Genomic DNA, 23067 nt, shown 5'->3' with positions numbered 1-23067 from the left:
GAACTGCGTCGTTACGCTGTGCCTTAAGGGAAAGCAATGATCGCTACAGCATGTCGTAAGGAGGATGCCGAGGTACGGCAGCCGTTATCAACTCTTTGTCTGACCCATATACACAGTTGTTTTTTTCGGTGCTTGAGATGACAGATAACGGCCATGACCATGAGTCACCGAAATGCCTTCTTACGGCAACCGGGAGAGCCTCGCGAGCGGCGATGGTCGCGGTGACCATACCGAGCATAAATCCCACGCTCGCTGTGGCTGTTCTTTCCGTTTCGCGGTGACAGGCGGGCTAAAGAGCTACATTCGTGCTACAACGCGAACCTTGCTGCGCCGCAGATATTACCATCCGTCGCAGAAAGTAAGATGCATGGAGAGAGAGAGAGGGAGAGAGAGAGAAAGAAAAGAAATATCTTCGACAGAATACAATTGCGTGTGCATTCACTTATATACAAAGACAATCGAAAAACAACAACAACAACAACAACAACAAATTATGTGATAGTTGTCAGCTAACTCTAATTCCCCATACACACAAAAATGCATTAATCTCAATTGAGAAACTAAGAGTTGCGAAAACAGTAAAACAATTCCCGCCCTTTTTCTCGTATTCACGCACTTCACAAACCTGTTGCATGTTGCCGTTATTTGTAACCTTTATTCTTCGTTTTTCAATTTCTGTCTACTTGTTTTGCTCCCACCGCCTCTACTTGGTCTGCCTCCCGTAGTGTGTCAGGTTGGAGGCGCCAGTCATGCGAAGCATGAAAGGTGTTTAAGAGCCAGAACTAGGGAAGCGGCCGTACGTTTGGCGTATAGAGCACGGGCCTAAGATTACGGTAGTTTTAAAGAGCCGCCTGGTCTGTGAAACCGTCAATTTACGTCCGGGAAAGTCTTCCTGCTCTTTTGTACACTCTCACTTGCTTACAGGACTGTGAATGTCTCTTAGTGCCGTCCTTTTACTTTCTTCTGTGCCATACTTTACTCGTGCGCGTGACTACGCAAATTTTCGTGACATTTGACTTTTTTCAGTGCTTTCAAGTCTATCTGTACATTTAGTGTTGCTTGCCATGCGAAGAGGAGTTGCCGGCGCCAATAAAGGCGCCAACCGCTCCTTTAATTACATATCAATAAAGAAGAACAGAGAACAGGGTTGAAATTTACACCTAATCACCCGCTCGTTAAACTTTACTTCGGCAGGCAGCTTAGTGCAACATTAGCAAGGAGGATAGAGAGCGCAAATGACGCTTTGTATTGCACTTCCTTCATCTTAGGTAGCTTTTCTACCACTATGTGCCTCTCTTTGCTCACTACCCTATGTTGTTCCCTCCAAACAGCTGGTCTAAAACGAGTAAATTGTTATATATATATATATATATATATATATATATATATATATATATATATATATATATATATATATATATATATATATATATATATATATATATTCTTATGTAAGTTTACTATATGATGCCTTTCTTTGTGACACCACCGTACATTCGCCTGCTTGCTCGGGCGATATTTTTTTCTTCTACTTAGCATGGTTAAACTGTACCAGTTCTAAAGCAGCGAGCTAATTTTCCAATCAAAACTGTAAAGCTAGCACTCGTGTTTCTCACCTGAGGTATTCAAGGTAAAGTGTCGGGCAGCATATTCTCGCGGGGCTTCATAAGCACATCGTTTTAGGTGGCCTTATAACTTAATGTCTCAAGTTGTCCCCTGCTCTAGTGCTGACTTGCCGCGCTCGAAAAAAATTTTTTTTTTAATGTCATGGTAATCAAGGGTCGCTTAGAGCGCCGTAATATCTCCTCCCCCCCCCCCCCCCCCTTCTTCGATCGCATGCTCCTGGTGACATCTGCCGCAAGAGGGCGAGCATGCAGCTACGAACGTGCTCGCGCACGAGGCAGGAGCAGCGGTCGCGAGGGCAGTGCAAGTCTGCATACTTTCTTTCTTCACTCCATCTGGGCTGAAAATGACTGTACGCCTGCCGCAGAGTTGGCCCGAAATGACGCGATAAACGGGAAAACCACGTATATGCGGTAACGCGCAGACCTTGGCGCCCCCATTATCACTCTTTTTTTTTTTTGTGTGTCTCCTCTCTTTTAACCGGAGGAACGACGTTCCTTCCGGAGCGAGAGATAACTTTTTTCGCCCGGCTGATAGCACGCCCGCAAGGTCGGCGAGGTGCCCGCCAAAGGTCGCCGCCAGTTACAGTCTGCGGTCCCTGTATAACAAGCTAACGCGCGACTCTTGGTCGCAGCGCGCGTCGTTTGCAACACAGCCCAGACTATTACTGTCCCGAACTTGCCGAACGTCGGGACTTGGCACGCTGTCGACGAGTGGGATTATTTTCGTCTCCCGCTCTTGGTTTTCTTGTTCCTCTGTTACGTTCAGTCGCAGTAGGTTTCCAAGTGCGGCGGACGAAGAAAGCAAGTGCGAGGAGTCCAACCTGTAAAGTGACCAGCGGACGAAATCATGAAGCTTTTCGTTCGTAAGTGCTCTCTGTTATATAGGCCGGCCGCCTTGGCTAATAATATGTCCAGCGTCAGAATTGGCTGGAATTCCAAGTTCAGTGGACGATTTCAGCCAATTTTGACGCTGGACATATTATTAGCCAAGACGACCGGCCTATATAGCAAAGAGCACTTACGAACGAAACACTAATTCGGCCCCTGGTCCTCAAAGCAACATGGGAAAGGGGGTGGGTGTAGACGACGTGGTGAAGGAGGAGGTAATGAGGCCAGCATCAATAAAGATTACTGTGCAGTGAGTTTACGTGCTTTGTACGACGTATTCTAGTTTCGCCTCATCTTTTTGTTTGTTTATTGTGAAGGAAAACCAGGTGTTCGGAGTGTTTCAAACGTCAAATTTATTTATGTCGTGGCACGACAGTGTCTCTATTAGCACTCTGTTTTTTCTACGGATGAAGATCACCGAAAATTAGGGGGGCATTCACAAAAAGCTCTTACTAGTTCGTAAAAGGGCAACTTCTAGCCAATCCTGCATGTTCGGCATATTATTAGCGGAGACGTTAAAAAAAATTAAATTATGGGGTTTTACGTGCCAAAACCACTTTCTGATTATGAGACACGCCGTAGTGGAGGACTCCGGAAATTTCAACCACCTGGGGTTCTTTAACGTGCACCTAAATCTAAGCACACGGGTGTTTTCGCATTTCGCCCCCATCAAGCGGAGACGTTCGGCCAATGGCAAAAGGGACATGCGAACGAAAAGCATTGTAAATTCGGCACCAAGTATGTTTGGCGGCACATGATCGCAATTTTAAGTGACGACCTGGCGTGTTCATGCGGGCCCTTAAAAATGTCTTTCTTGTGCGAAACTGGAAACTATGACGCCAACGGGAAAAGTTCAGTTGAGGACAAACCATAGCGTCGCTGGGACGGAGGCACTGCATCTGCAAAAGCGGTACACGGTTTGGTGGTCGCTTCAAAATCTGAGGTTACGGGTCACAACTTGGACACGATAATATCATAAAACTATGACGTCGGTGACAGATGTCTGCTTTCCTTCCTTCCTCTTCCTGTTTCGACAGCAGTGTTCAGAATCATTTTTGTAGCGGGGACAGGTATATGTAAAATACAGGGAAAAAATCAAATTACAAGGCGTAAATCAAACAAAAAACTGGACTCATGGCGGACTGATGTTCATTAAAATTAACGATCGAACTAATTGTTCCTTACTTAATAATAAGTGGTTTTTATTGGCGCTAGGGCTAGATATGGCCAAAGAGCGCCATAACATATGGTGATGGGTTATCAATGCTTTGTGAATGGAGTGGACAATGAGTTGCAAATGGGAGATGTAACGTGGCGGTAAGTAGGCCTAAATAGGAGTCACTGTAAACTGTGTAAAATATGAGTATTATTATAATGACAGTGACTATGTGAGCTGTCAGCACAAAAGTTTCGTTACGAAGAGATGATATAATAATATGTATAAGATATCACTAGGTCCTCAAGAGGGTCCTTTGCACGTGCTGTAAAAACTGTTTGCAGTGTAGCATTAGCCTGCAAGGCGAGGCTGCGCTACAGATAATCTTGCCAGATCATTTGTAAGGTATGCTAAAAACTTTAAGACTGTTTTAAAATCGAAAAGTAGCTCATGGCTCAGAAAAAATGCTAGGTGAAGAGGGATGTGCTCACTGTATGCGGGATAAAAGTACTTTTTACTCTGGGCTTCTATTTCAGGGCACTGGACAAGAACATGGAGGACTGTAAGAATGTCGCCACACCGATCACATGTGGGAGGATTCCTTCCAGGAAAGCGGTAAGAGTGTGTTCCATAGGCATATCCTATCCTTAAGCTGCAAAAGAGCACTTCCTTGTGTGTTGTTCTTTTTTCGGATAACCATTTCCCTATTCCTGGTTTGATCACATGTAGCTTATTTGACACTTCCGCTTTCGAGGACAGACACCGCAAGGTAGCTTCGACACCTGGCACGCAGTCTCTCACTGACCGAGTGGCATTCGCCAAACTTACGACTTACACGACTGCATCGACTAAACCTCTCCCTGCGACTCCGACCTCTACTCGGACTTCCTCGACGTGAAGCTACGCTTCTCTGTCGCCTTTGGTTAGGAGTTGCCTTCACAAAGGCATACTCTACATTAATTGGAGTGACTGACAGCGCAGCATGCGAGGTCTGCGGCACCGAAGAAAACATCGACCACCTGCTGTGCCACTGTCCACGATAGGCCCCAGAGAGACGAGAACTTGCCAAAGCTTTCCAAAAACTGGACAATCGGTCGCTTTCTGTGCAGGTGCTGCTGGAACACCGCCCACATCGCCCGTCGGCCGATAAAGCGGTGAAGGCGCTTTTGTGCTTCTTAAGGACGACGGGCTTGTGCGACCATCTGTGACTATTAATGCCATTTCTGTAAGACCACACGCATCAGCGAAATCACCGCAATTTCCTTCTTTCCTTCCCTCCTCTCTCTCCCTGTGAACTTTGTTTTTCCCTTTCCCATTCCCCCGGTGTATGGTAGCCAACTGGACGTTATTCTGGTTAACCTCCCTGCCTTATGCTTTTCTCTTTCCTCCCTCGGTATCTCACTGGTTTTGCCAATATTTCCGCAACTCATGGCGCAGGAAAGGTTTTAGGTCTGTGGGATGGACAGCTATGTTTATGTCTGCATATTCAAAACCTACTCATGCAGCACTTTTGGCTGCAGCTACATTGCCTTTAATGCCCCCATGGCCAGGTACCCAGCATACTGTGATGACTTGGTTGCCCATGGAAGCTGAGCATAACAAGCTGTACAGTTCGCAAAAAACTAAATTCTTGTGTTTTCGTAGATTCATTAGAGTTCTAACGACGCTCAATTAGTCTGCGAACACAACTGCTTTTGTAACATTCATTAGCTTTATGTGTTTAATTGGTGAGAGGATTGTGTACGCTTCCGCTGCAAAAATACTTGTATGCGGATTTAGTGCACCAGACATTAAAAAAGACTGTCCTTTCTACAGGGCCAGTCCTGAAGGCACCTCTAGCAAGCCGGATACCCCGATAGTGAACTTGGTATTTTAAGGCACTAGGTGTTGCAGAGTTATAAACTATGGCTCCGTAACCAAGTAGTAGCCGTAAAGGCTTTTGTATAAGATAAGAAGGCATCTCCTGTCGTTTCCCCTTGATATTCGTGACAAGAGCTTCAGAAAATTCACAGCCCTCAGGCACTTCGTTTTCAGGTACTTCAGGTGCGGGAGAAAAGTTAGCTTGCAGTCTATAGCATAATACCCAAAATTTTATGTTCACGGCTCACAGATAGTCGTTCTCCCTTGATATCTATCACGGAGTCCGGCAGTATACCTCTTTTGTTCTAGAAGAGGACGCGCGTGATTTTCTGAGGGTTTAGTCTAAATCAATTTTCCCCGCCCACTTAGACAGTTTGTTTAGGCTAAGCTGTACCTGTCGCTCGCAGACAGCAAGATTACAAGACTTGTAACCGATTTGCACATCAACCACATACACAGAATAAAACATTGTGCGTGGTATGACAGTATGGAGAGAGTTAATTTTTACAACAAATAGAGTACAGCTCAGCACAACACCTTGCGGTACACCAGTCTCCTGTGTAAATGGATGAGATACGACGTTACCAACTCGAACACAGAATGTGTGTGTGGTTCGAGAGATAACTTTGAATCACGCTTAACAAGTTGCCTCGGACGCCCATTCCAGCCAGATCACGAAGTATTCCAAAACGCCAAGTGGTACGTGTCACATGCTTTCTCTATATTGTTAAGAATGGCCGTACGGGGTGGCAACGTGCCAGCTTTCAGCCCGCTGCACGTGTTCCAAGCCCACCAGACGGGGCGCCCTTCGGAGAACTGCGAAGAGCAGGCAGCCACGTGGCGCGCGATCAGCTCAGGAAATTGGTACTTGGCGGAGCCATCCGGGACAAAGCAGTTTTACGAAGCCCTCTGACGTCGGCACTGAAAGCTGGGCGGTACCGAGAACTGCGGATGACCGGCAGCCACGTGGCGCGCGGTCAGCTCAGGAATGTGGTACTCCGCCGCGCCCCCCGAGACGGAGCACAGTTCTACGAAGCCCTCGGTCGTCGACTCCGGAGCCTTTGTGTGTATGGGCTCGAACGTGTGTGCCTTTGTGTGTGTGAGCCGTACTGCGGGGCGGCGGCAAGTTTACAATGATTGGACGAACCTTCCCGACCATTCCTGCTCCGTCCCCGCCGAACGATGACGTCGAACTATGACGTCAAGCGGAGAGCTTATAAGCAGCGTTTGCCGGCTGCTAGCGTGTGCTCGTGTCGTGCTCGTTGTCGGGAGCTGAGTGCTCCTTGTCATGCTAGAAATGAACTAGTGAGCTGTGTGCTCGTAAACTGTTTGCTGTATGTTAGTTTTGCGGGCTCCATATGGGAGTCGCGCTAGGCTGCCAATGTATGTCCTGTTTTAAATGTAAATCCTGCAATTAAAGCCTGCTCGCCTAGTCCTGTCGTCCCAAGGTCCTCGCTACGACTACGACCGCTCCAAATCCTACAATATACAAAAGAATACCTGTCAGAAAAACGGCATATGCACAAACGCATCACGGATATTTGTCTCGATGCGGACAAGATGATCTGTTGTGGATATATCCTTCCGTGAAACCGCCCTGTAAGGGATCTAGGGTTTTGCTGCTTTCAAGAAAACGGATAAGGCGCCGGTTAGTCGTTTTCTCAAATAGCTTGCATATGCAACTTATTAGAGCTACATACCTATATCTGGTGGTCGAAGTCGGGTCCTTGCCCTCTTTTGAGAATAGGAATTATTGTTCCCTCTTTCTAGGCAGCCGGGATTGTGTTTTGTGCGCTTTGTGGGTTTGAGAGTGCAAGTATTTGATCATGTCGTAAGCTATTCTGTCGCTTCCTGGCGCCGACTTGTTACAAATCAGTCAGGCCTGAAATTCCTCCAGGTTAAATGGGCAGTCGTTTGATTAATTTTTTTTTTATTTTCCAATCCTGGGGCAAGAGTTCTGTTTGCCGCTGGTATCGTAGATGTGCATATGTTTAATGTGCCGAACTGGAAATATACTCGAAGTGGGCACCTAGAAAATCAGCCTGGTCTTTAAGAGTATTTCCCTGGGTGTTTACTAGTGGTAGAGGATGGGTTCGTCGGCTGTTTAATTTGTTAACTCTGTACCAGGCCTTTATTTCGTCTGTGTAAGATTTTATGCCTGAAATGTATTTTTTCCAGCTTTCTCTTTCCGCACGTCACCGCGTTATTCCACCCTCAGTATTTGTTTCCTTAAAGTTTGCTAGGTTTCCTGCAGTTGAAGAGTAACGAAGGTGAACCCAAGCCTTATGTTGCGTTCTTCGCGCTTCCATACAATCATCGTTCCACCAGAAAACACGTTGTTTGGAATGCGATCCTTGTGTTTCTGGGATGCATAAGGGCGCTACGTTCACAATAAATGCTGTGGATTGTGCCACTGCATCGTCGATATGAAGTGTATGGATGTCATCCCAGGTTAGGTGCGTGAGCTCTCTGTATCGATTCCAGTCGGCAGAGTCAACTTTTCCCTGGGAAACATGGGGAGAGGTTTCATCCCCTTTTGTTAATGTTAAAACAATCGGGAAGTGGTCAGTTCGGTAAAACTTATTGAGGACGTTCCACTCCAGATATGGCATCAGTGTATTTGATGCGGTATTTAAATCTATAAATAAATATCTTCTGTTTGCCACGCTGTAGAATGTGGACTCTTTCCTGTAATTACCAAGCACGCACCTGTGGAGAAGAGGAAGTCTTCAATTAAGCGCCCTCTCGCCTCCCAACAAGAGTCGCCCCACAGAGTACCATGTGCATTTAGATCTCCAACAATATAAGGTTCAGGAAGTTCAGCGATGAAGCTCAGAAAGTCTGTTCTGAAAAGTTGATGATTCGGAGGGCTCTATAGAGAACTTATGGTGAGTAACTCCTGAAAGAGCACCAGTCGGACTGCAACTGCCTCAGGGGGAGATTGGAGAAGTAGCTGCTGACAAGCAACACCTTTGTCCATTGTTATTTCAACGCCGCCCGACGAGGCGAGTGCGTCGTCGAGGTCTTTGAGGAATTTTATTTGTGTTGTTTTTAGGTGTGTCTCCTGAACACACAGTACTTTTGAATTGTATTTGTGTAGAAGTTCTTTAATGTCATTGAAGTTGTGGATAAGACCTCTCACGTTATAGTGTAATATTTGTGTATCGATATTGTTAGTATTTTTGCGCTGTATGTCAAGAGGAGTCAAGTTGGCTTACGGAGCCTTTCCAGGCCCCGTAATCCGGGGTCTGTCTTTCTTGGAGCGGTCGCGAGAATCGCGCCGCTCCCGAGGCGCTGGGGTTGTGTCCATCGACTCCTGGGAGCCGCTGGACTTCCGATCACAAGGGCGGGGTATTTTCGGGTAGGTCCTGCCTCTAAAAGCAGGGCCTGAGGCCATCAACCCAAAGGCCGATGGGTCCTCCTTGAGAGACGGCGAATCAGCGCCGGCTGCTGTCGCCAAGGGGGCTGGTGGCACAGCCACGGCCGTACTATTTGTGGGCCGAGCCGATGCTGGAGTCTGCTGCGGCGTTGCTCCCTTACGCGCTGCACCAGCATACCCTGCGGTATAAAGAAATGAAACGCGCTTGCGCGCTTCTCGGAAGGAAATGTTCTCCTTTATAGTGACGATCCTCTTTTCCTTTTTCCATGTGGGATAAGAGCGGGAATATGCACCGTGTTCGTCATCGCAGTTCACGCAATGGAGTGCAACGTTACAGTTATCGGAGAGATGATCGTGGTCACCCCACTTAGCACAGGTTTGTCGGGCTCGGCAGCGTTTTGGATCGTGGCCATACCGTTGACATTTGAAGCATCTGCGTGGGTTCGTGATGTACGGCCTTACTCGTATCTTTACATACCCAGCATCGACTATCTGGGACAGTTCACTTGTACCAAAAATACGTATCAGATGTTTTGTTGGAATTTCTTTGTTCTCCCGTTTATTTATTTGTTTCTGTGTACCTGCATGACGTTCCTGTCCTTCAAGCTCTCTGCGAGCTCTTCTTCACTCAGTTTCAAAAAGTCGTTGTCTGATACCACCCCTTGGCATGTATTCAGTAATCGGTGGGGTGTCACAATGATTTGAGCATCACCAAATGCCACTAGATTTGAAATCTTTCCATGCTGCAGCTTGTCGCATACCTCAAGCAGGAAGTCGTCGCTAGTCATATTTGTCACTTCGTAGCCAATACCCAGTGTATTGGTGGTGAGGCATTCAGCAAGAATGAATAGTGAAATGGTTCTGACAGTCTTTTCAGGGTTCTCAGTATGTATGGCATGGTATCGCGAAAAGTTTTCTTCGCGTTGGACAAAAGGATTTAAAGTTCCGCTTTTAGAAAGAGGACTATCAGGTACCTTGGGGAAAGAAGTTGATGCCATAAATTTTTTAATCAATTTCGGCAGTGATGCCAGCCGGCCACCACTGAGTCCAACATGGGGATGTGACAGGAGTTCCTGCAACGCCAGCTGTACAACGTTGCGATAAACAAATACGACATAACCAAGACATGTTAGCCACACAAGGTTAACCCTTGCCACCAAAAAGAATTAGAATACGAAGACAAAAGAAGACAGGACAAGTATGAAAGGAGAAAGTAAAAAAAAAAGCGTAGAGGAAGAGGACAGGAACAGGTTACTGTGGGTTTCCCCTGGGAGGGTCAGTCCGGGAGTGCCGTCTACGTGAAGCGGAGGCCCAAGAGATGTGTCGCCTCCGCCAAGGGGCCTTAGAAGTCTGGACACTCAGGATCCCCTATTCCCCGGACACGGCTACGCCACGCACGGCTAAGCGTGGGAGGGTTCAACCCTCTTGTGGTCGGATCCATGGTATCGCAACACAACAAACGCCTGCTTATGCAGACGCCCCTGAGGGGGATTATCCCTTAGTTAAATTCATTTTCAAGGGGTCTGGTACTTCCAGATGGAACGCATTAGCTCTATGAGAAGACTAAACCTATTGCTCTGGGAGATATATAAAATCCCGAAAATGTTTAATATGGGAAAAGCCGTTATTCCTGCCAAAAGAGCTGCCAACGCGCAGGCTGTAAACATTATGACGATTCAATAACGTGAACATGCGAACTTAAGAACTTGAGCGTTTTTAAGTAGTTGTATTTGTGTATTTCGTTGTTGTGTATATGTACTTGTTACACGCCTGTTACCGTATGTATGTCAATATGTATTTACCCATTCTTGCTTAAGGTCTCATAAGAATAAATAAATAAATAAATAAATAAATAAATAAATAAATAAATAAAATTTCCGAAGAGTGCTATCAGCGAGTCTCAGGGAACAGCTGGAGCCTCACGATAGCTTTGTGTGTTAAGCCCTAAAACCGCACACGTGTTATGAGTGACGCCGTGCATAGTGGAGGGCTTCGAATTAATTTCGTCCGCCCGGGTTTTCTCAGCTTGCATCGAAATTCCCCAAGCCCACGGTCGTGATTGCATTCCGCCATCAGTGAAGTACGTATCGTGGCTGGTATCCAGATTTAGGCAGCTGCCACATTCAGCGTTAGTGCGTTGCAGCCTGCGTGGGCCTTTAGTCTCACTTTCACTTTCCCGTCTAATGACCTACTTTGCCACGACCATTTCTAGGAGCTGCATTGGGGCTCAATTTAGGCCAGCACTTTAATAGAGATTATACTTTAGAACGCAAACCGAAAGTAATGCAATAAAATATACTACTATATTAAGGCTCCATGATATGATGTTGAAGGGATGCGCATGTTTAGTTCATATATTTCTGCGGCAGGAAGGTGCACATACGTTCCTAAACAAAATGACATACAAGTGTGTTGTCCGAATTGAGTTCTTTGTGTTAGCTTGCAGGGCATGAGGACACACCGTCTTGTTTATTCTCAGTGTTAAATTGCACACGCGCTTCACTTTTTTTCCCCCTCTGCAAGCCCCGTCATTCGAACTTACTGAAACCCTATTACCAGACATGTCCGTGCCCCTGATCCGCCAGAGGACTGATCTTTATAACATCTGTCTCTTACATTTTAACGGCTTGAACGAGCCTACCGAGTTCAACGGAACGGGAAGTTTACTACTTGCGCTTTGAAGGACGCCATATATTGGGGAGGCTCCACATGAACTTTGACCAGATGAGGCCTTAGCATGCACCGAAATTTCAGCACACAAACGTTCATCCCATTTATTTATTAAAATTTCGTTTGATTCCATCTCCACTGCCTCTACAACCGGGACTTTGTCCACAGCAACCGAGCACCACGGTTCGTAATATTTATTTGCCAATAGCTATTCGAATTGACGGGCTAGTTTTTGCCAAAGAAACCACGATGTATGAAATGTTTGCGCAAATTTGCCAGATTGCTTCATTTTCTAGAATTTTTCGTTCTTTTGGTCGTACAAGGGATTCAAATTTGGGACAGTTATATTAGCCACTGATCCCTGAAGACTCTGCCGAAAATAAAATGACTACCCTATCGGTGAATGTTCGCCAGAAACCTGTCATGCTTCTGATATCCGTACGCACAAAGACACATTATTTGTAAGTTATTTACAAGTAAGCACGAAGGAAGACATTTCGTTCTCGTGGAAGTTGACAAGTGGGAAACTCGACAGCACTGTGTATACCCATGCGATGTTTACAGTTGCCTTGAGCCCATGTCAACTGCTACGTGCGTTTTATGTATGAGTTATTTCACCATTATGATGTGGAGCCGCGTGCCAGGCATGTGGCCAGGCAAACATCTCCAGCAGCCACTAAACAATGTTTCTTCTTTCTGCGTGCTGCCGTGGTAAAGTGGACACAACCAGGCTCCCGTACATGTCGGTCTCAGTTCCAACGAAAAAAAAAGAAACGTGTTGAATGAAAAAAAAAAAAAGTAACAGAAGCGTTAACCCTGAGCACATCTCACAAATACGCGTTTTCTGTGTATATTAATGCATAGATGAATAAAGAAAGCTGCCACGAAAGAGGAGACGAAACATTGAGCTATGGAGAAAACCTGATAAAAGACAGCTGATAGCTGTGGCACGTTTGAAACGTTTGCCGTTCTAAAATGCGCTGCGCGTTAACGATAGACGGAACGCAACTGGCCAGTAACCGGTGATATACTTCAGCAAGCTGCACAGCGCTAGAGTTCGTTATGTGCTATAACTGCGCACGCAATTAGAGTTTCACGCAGGTCTGACACGAAGGTTCTACAGAATGCTTTTGCCTTGACGACGGACAAGCTTCCGTGCCACCATGTTTTGTGCAGCGAAAACTACACATCGCACTAAGCGGTACCTGGAAGTGAAGACGTGGGAGGCACGGTCGCCTCCGTGGTGAGCGCCGCGCACAACGGCGAACGTGGCACAAGGAAAGGTGGTCCATCATCTTGTGCTCCGCCTATTGCGACAAATCCGAGTCCATACACAGAGGCTACCGGGTAGGCATGCCCGTCATTCTATTCTGCCAGTCAAACTCTTACGTAATACACGTATAGTCGGTGACAGGTTAACAGTTCAGAAGCTGCTTTCACAAAAGCAAACTATGCCCGCTATTCGTGCCCCCGTGCTCGCACAAAATAGTTCCATTAGAGGACACACAGGTACAAAAAGGAGGCGCTCCTGTGGTACAGCAACAACGAACACGCCTTGGTCACGCATAGTGTCGGCGGGTGGGTGGGTGGATGGATGGAGGGATGGATGGGTGGAGGGATGTATGCATGCATGCATGCATGCATATGCAACACGCAAGCCATTACAATTAGGCACCGCCTCGAAGCACACTTAAATTAGTATTAATTAGGAGCACACTCCAGATTAATTTTTGACCACCTGGGATTCTTTAACGTGCAACTAAATCTAAGTACACGAGCGTTTTTTGTACTTCGCTGCCCTGAAGACTCGGCCGCCGTAGCCAGGATCTCAAAAGCCGTGACCCGTGACCTCAAAAGTTAAGCAGAGCAATGCCATAGCCACTGGGCTGCCTCGGCGGGTTGTCACACCTCTAGCCCATCCCACTGAACGTTGCCGTCATAATCAGCATTCAGCATGCATCGTACACACCCTTTCCTTCGTTGCGAGGCATCAGAGTAGCTTTGTGAGCACCTTGCATGGCTTCGGCTATCTGCCAGGCGCTGCCATACAAGCCCTATGAGGCTTCGGCAGGCCTTATCCGTGTACAGAAACAAAAGGCACTGAATAAATTATTATTATTATTATTATTATTATTATTATTATTATTATTATTATTATTATTATTATTATTATTTACCGGCGCACTCATTGTGCAGTCACCCGAGGAAGAAGGGCAATTTCATAAGCAGGCTTCTCCTGAAAAAGCCATTAATTGTTGTGAAGCCAGCTTTGCCAAGCGCCTATCATTTGCGCTCGCGTGCGCGGACATGCTTTTAGGCGCGTCGCAAGTGTCGTTGCCAACTGACCGTCAAAGAATGAAGAAAGTAATTTACAAAAAAAAGTAAAAAAAAAGTCTTCGTGCTAGCGCGCAAACTATGCTCGGCGAAAGGACTGCGCTTTAGTAGACGTAGCGTATTTCACATGACATATCCTTGACGCGTGTGCCCTGCTTTCGGAACGGAAAGAAATAGCGCCAGTGCGTTACGAGTCATTCCTCTGTCTCGCAGGCTATCGTTTCCGACGGTGCTCGCCTGGTGTTTCTTCGAGAACCAAGTGGCTCGGAGCCCAGCGGCGCCATGCAGGACCGCGCTAGCTCTGCCGACTATAGTTCCCCTAAATCGGCCATGGATCGCCTCACTCTTATGGCCGCTGATCGCATAAATATTTCCTTAACCACAGTCATACAGATTGTGATAACTGAGGCGCGTTTAAGTGATTAAAATTATGCCTCTAAACTTGCGTTGTGCCGTTTGTGCGGCATATGACAACGTTGGACGAAGCCACTTTACAAGCTGAGACGCTGCATTGCATTCGCAGTCCGCGGATCGACGTTTCGTTCCGTTTTCCTTTTATGATGGCGCGTCCTTCTTATTTTTTGTTTATTTATTTATTTGAACATTCTGTCTCTGAGTTGAGTAGAATACCGACTGTGTAAAATGCACAGTGCGCTAATTGTAACCACTTGGCAATAAAGAAAAAGCATTAATAACATTCAAGATGCACAGATATTATTGAACTAGCTCCATGTGCAAGAATGAAGGACTCACAAAAAACTAATATTACAGTAATAGGAAGAGCGTGTGTACTAATAGAGAACGAAAACATGCACACAAAATAACATTGTCACCGGCATGTGACAATGACGTTGGAATGCATTATATATATATATATATATATATATACATATATATATATATATATATATATATATATATATATATATATATATATATATAGATATATATATATATATATATGCATAGTATGTATACATTTTCTGAGCACTGTGATTTAGAGAAAAGGAAAAAGAAACTGAAGACAACCAATTCGAATAGAAGAAATCTCAAGGCAAAGCATTCAGGGTGAAATTTAGCTTCACAGCTAAAGATTCCCTTCACCATTTTGAGGTCCCAGTCAGAGCTCGCTAGAACCTCATCGATGCAGCACCACTTTTCGAATTCGGCCGCCTTTTTGACGTCGTTTATTCAGCCCTACCAATACCAAAAGAGAAATCATTTCATACTTCACCTTCACTTTCTTTCGGCGTTACGTTAGCTTCTACACACTTCTTTCGCAAAAGAGTCAGCTCAAAGACAACACGGTTTCCGTAAGGGCACGCGTCGCCCAACGCGATCCTCCGCGCTGAAGTTCAGGGCGTGCAACCGGGGACCGGCACGCACGCTTCTCGTGAGGAGAGGGAAGCAGTTCTTGTGCACCATCAGACCCTTTTACACGAAGGTTCCTTTCTCTTTTCCTCAGCGAGGATACGCCCGAAGGGAACGAGAAAGACGGTGCTAGGAGTGCTACGCGTTTAAAGCACTACCAGCGTGCGCGAGGAGGAGAGTAGGCGCGCGCATTCGGCAGCGTCTCCCGCTATCGGACGGATGCACCGCGGTTGCGCACCTCCCGCCATCACGATGCACCCGTTACGGAACGCGCCTGGTGGCTTCGCTTCGAAAGCGTCGTACGACCTGCGGGTCACGTGTCCCTGAGAGCCCGAAGCGAGACGAGGGAGCGTCCCTACATTATGCAGGCGCCGCACGAGGACGATTTCATCCAAGCTACAGCGGTGCCTCCACGAGGCCGCTGCCAAGCGTCTCGGCAAAGCACGACTACCAGGAGAGCGAAGGTGTGAGAGGCTCCAGTGGGCGCTGCTGAACGTCTTTTCTCTATCTTGATGTGTCTGTTCGCCTCTGCTGATATTCACCCCGCACTCGTCCTCCCCTAATGGTGTCGATCTTCACGTTCACCGATAATAGAAGCAAGCGCAACAGCCGAGACTCAATCACAAAAAAAAAAAAAAAAGTAAGACTGAAAGGAAACTCGTGTATCACTTTTACAAAGCCAAACTGAATCTTTACTTTTCAAGCAACTGCCTTTTTTGTATCTTATTAGTTGCATACGTTATTGCGAGGCTGCTTGCGACAACTACCATACTGTAGTTTTTTATGAACAAACATAAAAAAAACTAATGATTACACTTATTGGAACGCAACCTTGCTGAACGAAAAAAAAAAAAAAATGCGGTCAGAACACGAAGGATTAAAACAGGTAGAGTAGCGGGTTTCTTTTCTTTCTTTTATCTAGTATCTCAAAAGCTTTCCGCAAAGGTCGTTAAAGACGCCACATGAGAGATAAACTCGTAAATGCAACAACTTCATTTTGGCGTTTCTGAACGCGTTGTCTAAGTTTTCCGAATACGACTGATGCCATAAACTGAATATCTTAACATTTCCACAACTGCGCAAAGTATGTGCACAACAAACATTATTCTGAATAACTCAAATCGAATAGAAACAGTATGTTGCGACCGCTGCGGCGTTCGTTGCGATGTAGAAATTTTCTTGAAGTTCAAGGTGTCACTCAAGGTGGTAGACCCTTATAGAGTCCACCCACTATTTCATTAAATGACAACATTGTTTCTTTTATAGTTAAGGCCCTATTGACAATAATGAACGCATTTGATAACTCAATCGAAAATCTCAGGCTAAAAAGATTATCGAGGTACACCTACTGTATACCGGATGTTCCCGTAAGTTTACAGCGGGAGGTTTTGCAGCGGGCGGGAAATTTTACAGCGAATCTGTTAAGGGGAGTTCTCCGACAGTTCTCGCGCGGTAGCGTGTCGCGACGTGGTCGTTATCTAACGTCAGCCAGAGAACAGCTGAGAACGCAGCCTACTTCGAAGCGACCTTACATGACCAGGTCGTCGGTGAGAATAAGCAGCCAGACGCCGGTGTCCGTGGTAAACCACCGCTCAAGAACGCCAGCGATAACAGAGTCAATGCAGCGACGCCGGCGTCGCTAGATCAGGCGCAGGATGCAAGGACATGCGTCGTATACACCGGAGAATGTAGACGTACTAAGATCGAATACAGAATCATTTGAAAAGACTTGCACCAGATTTGGTGAAGTGTTTGAAACATCTTGGGTAGATTTCGGGTAATGGGCAGAAGCGACCTCTATACGACTTCCGAAGGGTGTGTGAGAACTTCATTATACAGCTTTGCTGTTTTTGATGCATGGGTTGCACGGTTTGATATACATTTGCGAGGGCTTCTTGTTCTTTTTTTCTCGTACCGATCATCCCTTTCTGACACAGGCCCAAACGCGAGCGATCATTCGTGTCGCTTTTTTTTTCTTCTTTGGGTGGTGAGTCATAGACGGATGAATTCAAGAGCCTATTAATGGAGTATCGTACTCGGCAACTAATCTTGTAATGCGCCTTGTTAGCTTTTAACTAGAACAAACCTTGCGAATTTTTAGCTGCTTGTAAAAGTGTCACGTAAAAACTTGACGAGTGTGTTAAAAAACGCCCATTGCATGCAGTTTGTAAGACTCAGCTTTCTTTCATTATCAATGCATGAAGACAGTGTTCCTGAAACACCCAGCACATAATCCCATCAGCAGCCAAACTTACGAGAGCTCCGTCGCAAGCATGATGAACTCTCGAAACATTTAATAAAAAAATAAATCGTTGCTAGACATGGTTCCCCAAGAGTCAAACGGCGAGTTTTCTATCGCACAAGACAGCATAGAGAGACGCGGAGGCAAGGATCCCACTTTAAAACCCACACTTGCGCATACAATCACTTACATCCACGAACACGCGAGTGATACAATTAGACAACCTGATATACCACCGTATCTTGGACGGGACACGTCACGGTCAAACTCAGTAAGCTGCAGCGCTACAGACAGTGATAACGAACGTGTACCTGACATCGAGCGAGCATGTTCCCCCTTCTAACTTGATGTATTCACACCTACTTCAACGGAAAAAAAAAACATGGTCTGCCGGCGACGTCAAGAAAAGTCGAGACACTGGCGGCCTTCCTATACTTGTTGTACGTTGGTGCATTAGCACCCACGCTCTACCATCCGAGTCGCACAGCGTCGCAAGGATAATAGCTATAACCAAGAAGCCACATGAAAAAACGCGATAAGTCGAATGAGACCTCGCTCTCCCTTTTTAAGCATGAAATGCTTTTAGCTCCCGCTGTCGGCGACCATCGAGAGACTTTGAGCCAAAATCCTGAGCCGCTATGCAGGCACTCAAAACGAGAATGGAGCGAGAGCATCGTTGCGAGAATAAAACGAGATCATCTCGGCAACTAGTCAAAACTTAAGAAAATGCGGCCTTTGGCACCCAGCCCTTCGTACAGGAAAGCATTACATACGCTAGTTACTGCTGAAACACATGACAAAAAATATTGCTGCCGAGTTCTTCCAAATGCTTGTTCACAATATCAGTCAAGCTGTAACTTATAGCACGCTCAAGTGTTATTTGTTATTTCCAATAGCGACGTTCGAAAGGCAGATACAAGGCACTATGCACTAGAGTGTCATCTGGCGCTGAGCCAGGGTTGCTTGTGCTTTTTTCCGCGCTAGCGGTCCGTTGGTTCTACGGCGCATCCGGAGCGCCGCGGATGGCTGTTTGGTCAAGACGAGATTTGCAATGAGGTTTTGTCTGTGACAGGAAACTATTGCGTCCATATGGACTTGCGCACGGTATGGCGTGGTGCGGGGTGGTGCAGTATGGTGTGGTGGGGCGTGGCGTTGCGAACATACACTACACCCATTTTAAGATTGTGGCTAGTATCATCTCCAACCAATGTGCTTTGCCGGTAGCCATTTCATGCGTACATCTACTCTCGATTACGGGATAGCCAGCATTTTTTTTTTTTCTGATTAGAACATTTTACAGCGAGATTGCATTCCCTCTTCCTTCGACTTTTCCGACTGCTGCAATTATCATTGACCACCCGCAAATGCATTGCAAGAACTGCAGCGCTTACCTTTGTAACGTGCAACAGTCCAGAGCGGATGTAGATAAAATGGTAGAGAGGAGGTAAACAAAGGAGGCGGGCAGAACTGACGCAGTCACGAGACGAGTGAGTAACAGCTTTGCCACATTTCGCTCGCAGCTCGCATACATGTTAGGAGTGCGGGAGAGGGAAAAGGCGACGTAAGAAGGCAAAGAAACGCTACTACTAGACACCGCAGCAAATGCGGACAAACTGGATGAATTTGAATTCAAGGTACGCTCCGGTACGTTTGTACTATTTCTGAAAAATAAATACTCTGCAAATTTGTCAAGCGGACAACTGACGTAGGGCGTGCGGACGCAAAGCCGTAAAAAAGGACCTCCGCGTTTAACGACACTATGGGAGCGGCCACCCATCAAATCAACACTTTCTGTACGGGCCGCGGTACGATTTTCTGGCAATGGCGTTGCTCGAGGTCGCGGGTTCGATGCCGAACGTGGCAGTCGCATTTCGACGAGGTTTAAGTGTAAGAACACTTGCGTACTCTGATTTAGAGGCACATTAAAGAATCCCAGGAGATGAAAATTGAAACGGAGTCCCCCACTGCCACCTGCCTCATAATCAGATTGTGGGCTTCGTACGTAAAATCCAATAATTTAATTAAAGTTTAATTCTTCTGCCACGATGCCTTGCGCCGTGGTGGCAATGACAGTGCCAACCATATCGCAGGCTATGAACAATGGCGCACAACAACGCCTCAAAGAAAGACGTATCGCTGTGTGTTCTCTCCCCGCCGCGGTTGCTTAGCGGCTATGGTGTTGGACTGCTAAGCACGAGGTCGCGGGATCGAGGCCCGGCGGCCGCATTTCGATGAGGGCAAAATGAGAAAACACCTGTGTACTTAGATTTAGGCGCACGTTAAAGAACCCCAGGTGGTCCAAGTTTCCGGAGTCCCCCACTACGACGTCCCTCATAATCAAACAGTGGTTCTGGCACGTAAAACCTCATAAATTATTATTTTTTAAATTTTGTGTGTTCTGTGTATTACGAAGACAAACAAAGATGGAGCACGCAAATAACGCTTAACATCAACAAGCCACTCTCGTTTTACGCTGAACGCTGATGAAGTTAAAATTTCGCCGTATGCACCACCGTTAATTATCGTCAATCAACGCAAACAGCAGAGAAAGCTTCGCTTGCATCGATTCCCACACTGCGTGGGATCCGTACAATTTGTTGTACCTAATGCAGTTTATTTTCAGCTATAGATCTGTCTTAGCCTGCCATGAAAACGTTAGCAAATGATCAGTTAAATTTATCATCGTGACGAGTTCATCGAACTTCTTGCTCTCCATCAACACGAAGAAACGAGGACCTTCCGTGACCGACCTGGCAGAGAAACGTCTAGGCGTCCTGTGACCCCTAACTCCGAAACATCACCGCGTAGAACAGACTGCAGCGCATTTCGGCGCGACGTGGAGAAAGCAGATGCATGCAGGGTGGCTAAAGTTTTTCATTTTCAGTTTATTTTTTTTTTTTATTTGCTTGGGGTTGCCACGCGGCATAACTTCAGAATGAAAATAAATATAAGCGTGCAGGTCAGGTTCATGTATAGACTGCAAAAGCGACTTCTACAAGTACACTTCCGGGAGCTGTCGTTGTGCCAGGGCACGTCCAAAGTAGATGGCGGGCATCCGCTGCAGACGCACGAGCGGCGCACTTCGGACACTGGTCATTGTCTTGACGTGGCTGACCCTAAGCGCAAGTGATGGCTGGTGTAGGGGCCGACCCGAGGCCTTCGGAGAGAGACTTCCTTTACTCGAGAAAGATCGCGGAGGAGTGAGCAGACACGCGAGGGGATGAGGGCACTCGTGTCACGCCCGAGGTAATCCGGAGGATGGATTATCGGCTGATGAAAACAAAGCGGAGGTTTTCCTCCTTGAAAGAGCCGCTCAGGCCACAATCAACGAACGTACCTCCTACATCCTGTAACTAGAACAATGATTCGGTAGTTCATTCTTCCCTACGCTTTTCAGTACAGCGACACATTCATGTAATATAGGACCGATAGTCTGCTGACTCGCAAGTCGTTCCGGGCAGGTATATTAAACGCTTCCATAATTTTCCTGGCGAGTCGATCCCCGTTGATAAGGCCATTGTTTCGTGAGACAACGCTGTACATTCCAACTTCGAACAATGCCTCGTCAGTGCGGGTGATCATATCCCTTTAATGACAGTCTGTGCTGTGTAACGACGTGTTCACGGGTGATCGAGATCGCGTACGTATTAGACAGAGTGGCAGGTGTGTAAATACACGGTTATTAGACCGCGAAAAGTGACAGAGTGAAAGCATTCACTCGAATATGAAGGAGCGTCGTTCAAATTGTGTATGTATACGTCGTTACCCCATGAAGCAAGCGCTTTATCTGAACAAATGAAGCAACTCACTGAGGAAACTGACAAAATCATATGACCAAACGAAACGATGTGTGCGTCGGATATCATCAGTCATATTGTACACAAAAGTGTACTCATTTTTGCAGATAACGTAGTTTTCTAGCTGACAGACAAGCTTGTTTTTAGTATGTTGCGAACTAAATTATTTTCATCACGTGGGGAAGTGCTGGTTTCGCTTTGGAATGGCATTTTATAGCTTCTTCTCCTTTACTTGCATGTCATCACGTTGAGGCGCGGTTCTTATTACCATAACAGTTATATGGATACTCCAGGCGAATTTGCGCCGTCACCGTGATGTTCGATATATATATAGATAGTGAGTGGGTTGCTTGCGCCAACTTGTGTTTATTCGGACTGCTGTCATATCATATTACAGGTGCTCCCATATTCGTCTATGACATTTTCATTTTCTGTTACCTTAATCCAATCTCTGTCTATTCACCTTTCTTTCTATAAGCGAGGATAGGAAATAAAAGCCATTGAACTGGTGCTTGTATTATAATTAGGTGAACTCGCTAATTATACTATCCGTCTCTTTCAGGATAATCTAGCAACTTCTCATTCACGCCTTCATTCATGTCGCGATAAACAGCCGTTTCTAATGGTCGTTCTTGAAGGAGCGATACCACGCCACGGCAGCATATCAAAGATAGCACAGACCTTTCAGCAGTACGTGAAATACGGTGTGCGAAGTTGAACATGCACACTGCAGCGTAAAAGATGAATATAGTCGGGCGGCACCTACTGGCGCTGTAATCACACCAGGGGGAATGTTTCGTTTGAGCCCGGATGCCGACGCTGTTTCCGAGTTTTATCTACGGAAACTCTCGCCACCGTATCGACGGCTCAGCTGCCGACAGATTTATGAGCCTCACTCCGCCAGAGGAAGTCACTTCACCCGCAACTAGCGCTTCACACTCTGCACGAAATGGACAACTTCTTCCTAGGTGAGTTCGACCTTTTCGAATGGTACTCGTCGTGCCGATGGCGCGGAGCTTTTCTACTTTTCTTTAGGGCGAGCAACGGGTGCGCAGAAGTTTCAGGCGCAGTTTTGAGCAAGTAGACTGACTTGACCATCCTTGACAATTCAGAAGATTACTACGTCAGTGGATGCCCGTCATTGAAAGCGTGAAAACGCATTCCGGTGTTAGAAAATGGACTTACCAACCTGACGACTATGAGCGACTGCTAATGGACAATACTTTCCACAAGTGACTGTCGCAGTAGATACATGGAACGGGTCTGCATGAATTTATTTATCTTTATTTCCTTGTTACGCCGCGTGGCAACTTACTTATGAAAATAATAATACTTATGAAAATAATAATAATAAAAAAACAGAGTACAAGAACAACAAGAAGAAGAAAGAATAGGATAGCGAATTTGGATAAAAACAACTTGCGCCCCAACGAAGGCATGTTGGATCAAGAGAGGGAGAAGGATGGAAGGAAAAGCAGGGAGGTTAACTAGACTTTGTCCAATTTGCTACCCTATTCGTGGGGAGGGTGATCGGCGAGTGAAAGAGAAAGAAAGAGCACATGAGTCTTGATAACACATTCATGTTGGATGAGCCTTCATACAGTTCTAACGCGCTGTCTTATGTTGTACAGGTTTCAGCGGATTACGCTCGCTTTCGGCTGGCGGCGGGCAATTAAAGTGGAAAGGAAGGTTGACGGTATTCATGGAGTCTTGACGGATATTCCCAATGGACATTGTCTCAAGTC

The 23067-nt window shown here is 46.2% G+C and overlaps 1 protein-coding gene across 2 annotated transcripts in view; it reads left to right on the top strand.

Annotated features, from left to right (window-relative positions):
* Positions 1 to 4210: 4210 nt before the first annotated feature.
* The window catches only part of LOC126546194 (natterin-3-like), a 51109-nt gene continuing 32252 nt past the window's right edge, over positions 4211 to 23067 (top strand). The window contains exon 1 of one of the 2 annotated variants that reach the window (XM_072285882.1): positions 4211 to 4284. In XM_072285882.1, coding sequence (XP_072141983.1) covers positions 4257 to 4284 — 28 coding nt within the window. In that variant the 5' untranslated portion in view covers positions 4211 to 4256. Of the gene's footprint in view, positions 4285 to 22191; positions 22291 to 23067 lie in introns of those variants that run through there. The other variant, XM_072285883.1, reaches the window with a different exon arrangement.

The sequence above is a fragment of the Dermacentor andersoni genome, chromosome 1, assembly GCF_023375885.2.
Source record: "Dermacentor andersoni chromosome 1, qqDerAnde1_hic_scaffold, whole genome shotgun sequence".
In the NCBI taxonomy this organism is placed as follows: Eukaryota; Metazoa; Arthropoda; class Arachnida; order Ixodida; family Ixodidae; genus Dermacentor; species Dermacentor andersoni.
Note: the sequence above shows the minus strand (reverse complement) of the source record. Positions and strands in the feature narration are given on the sequence as shown.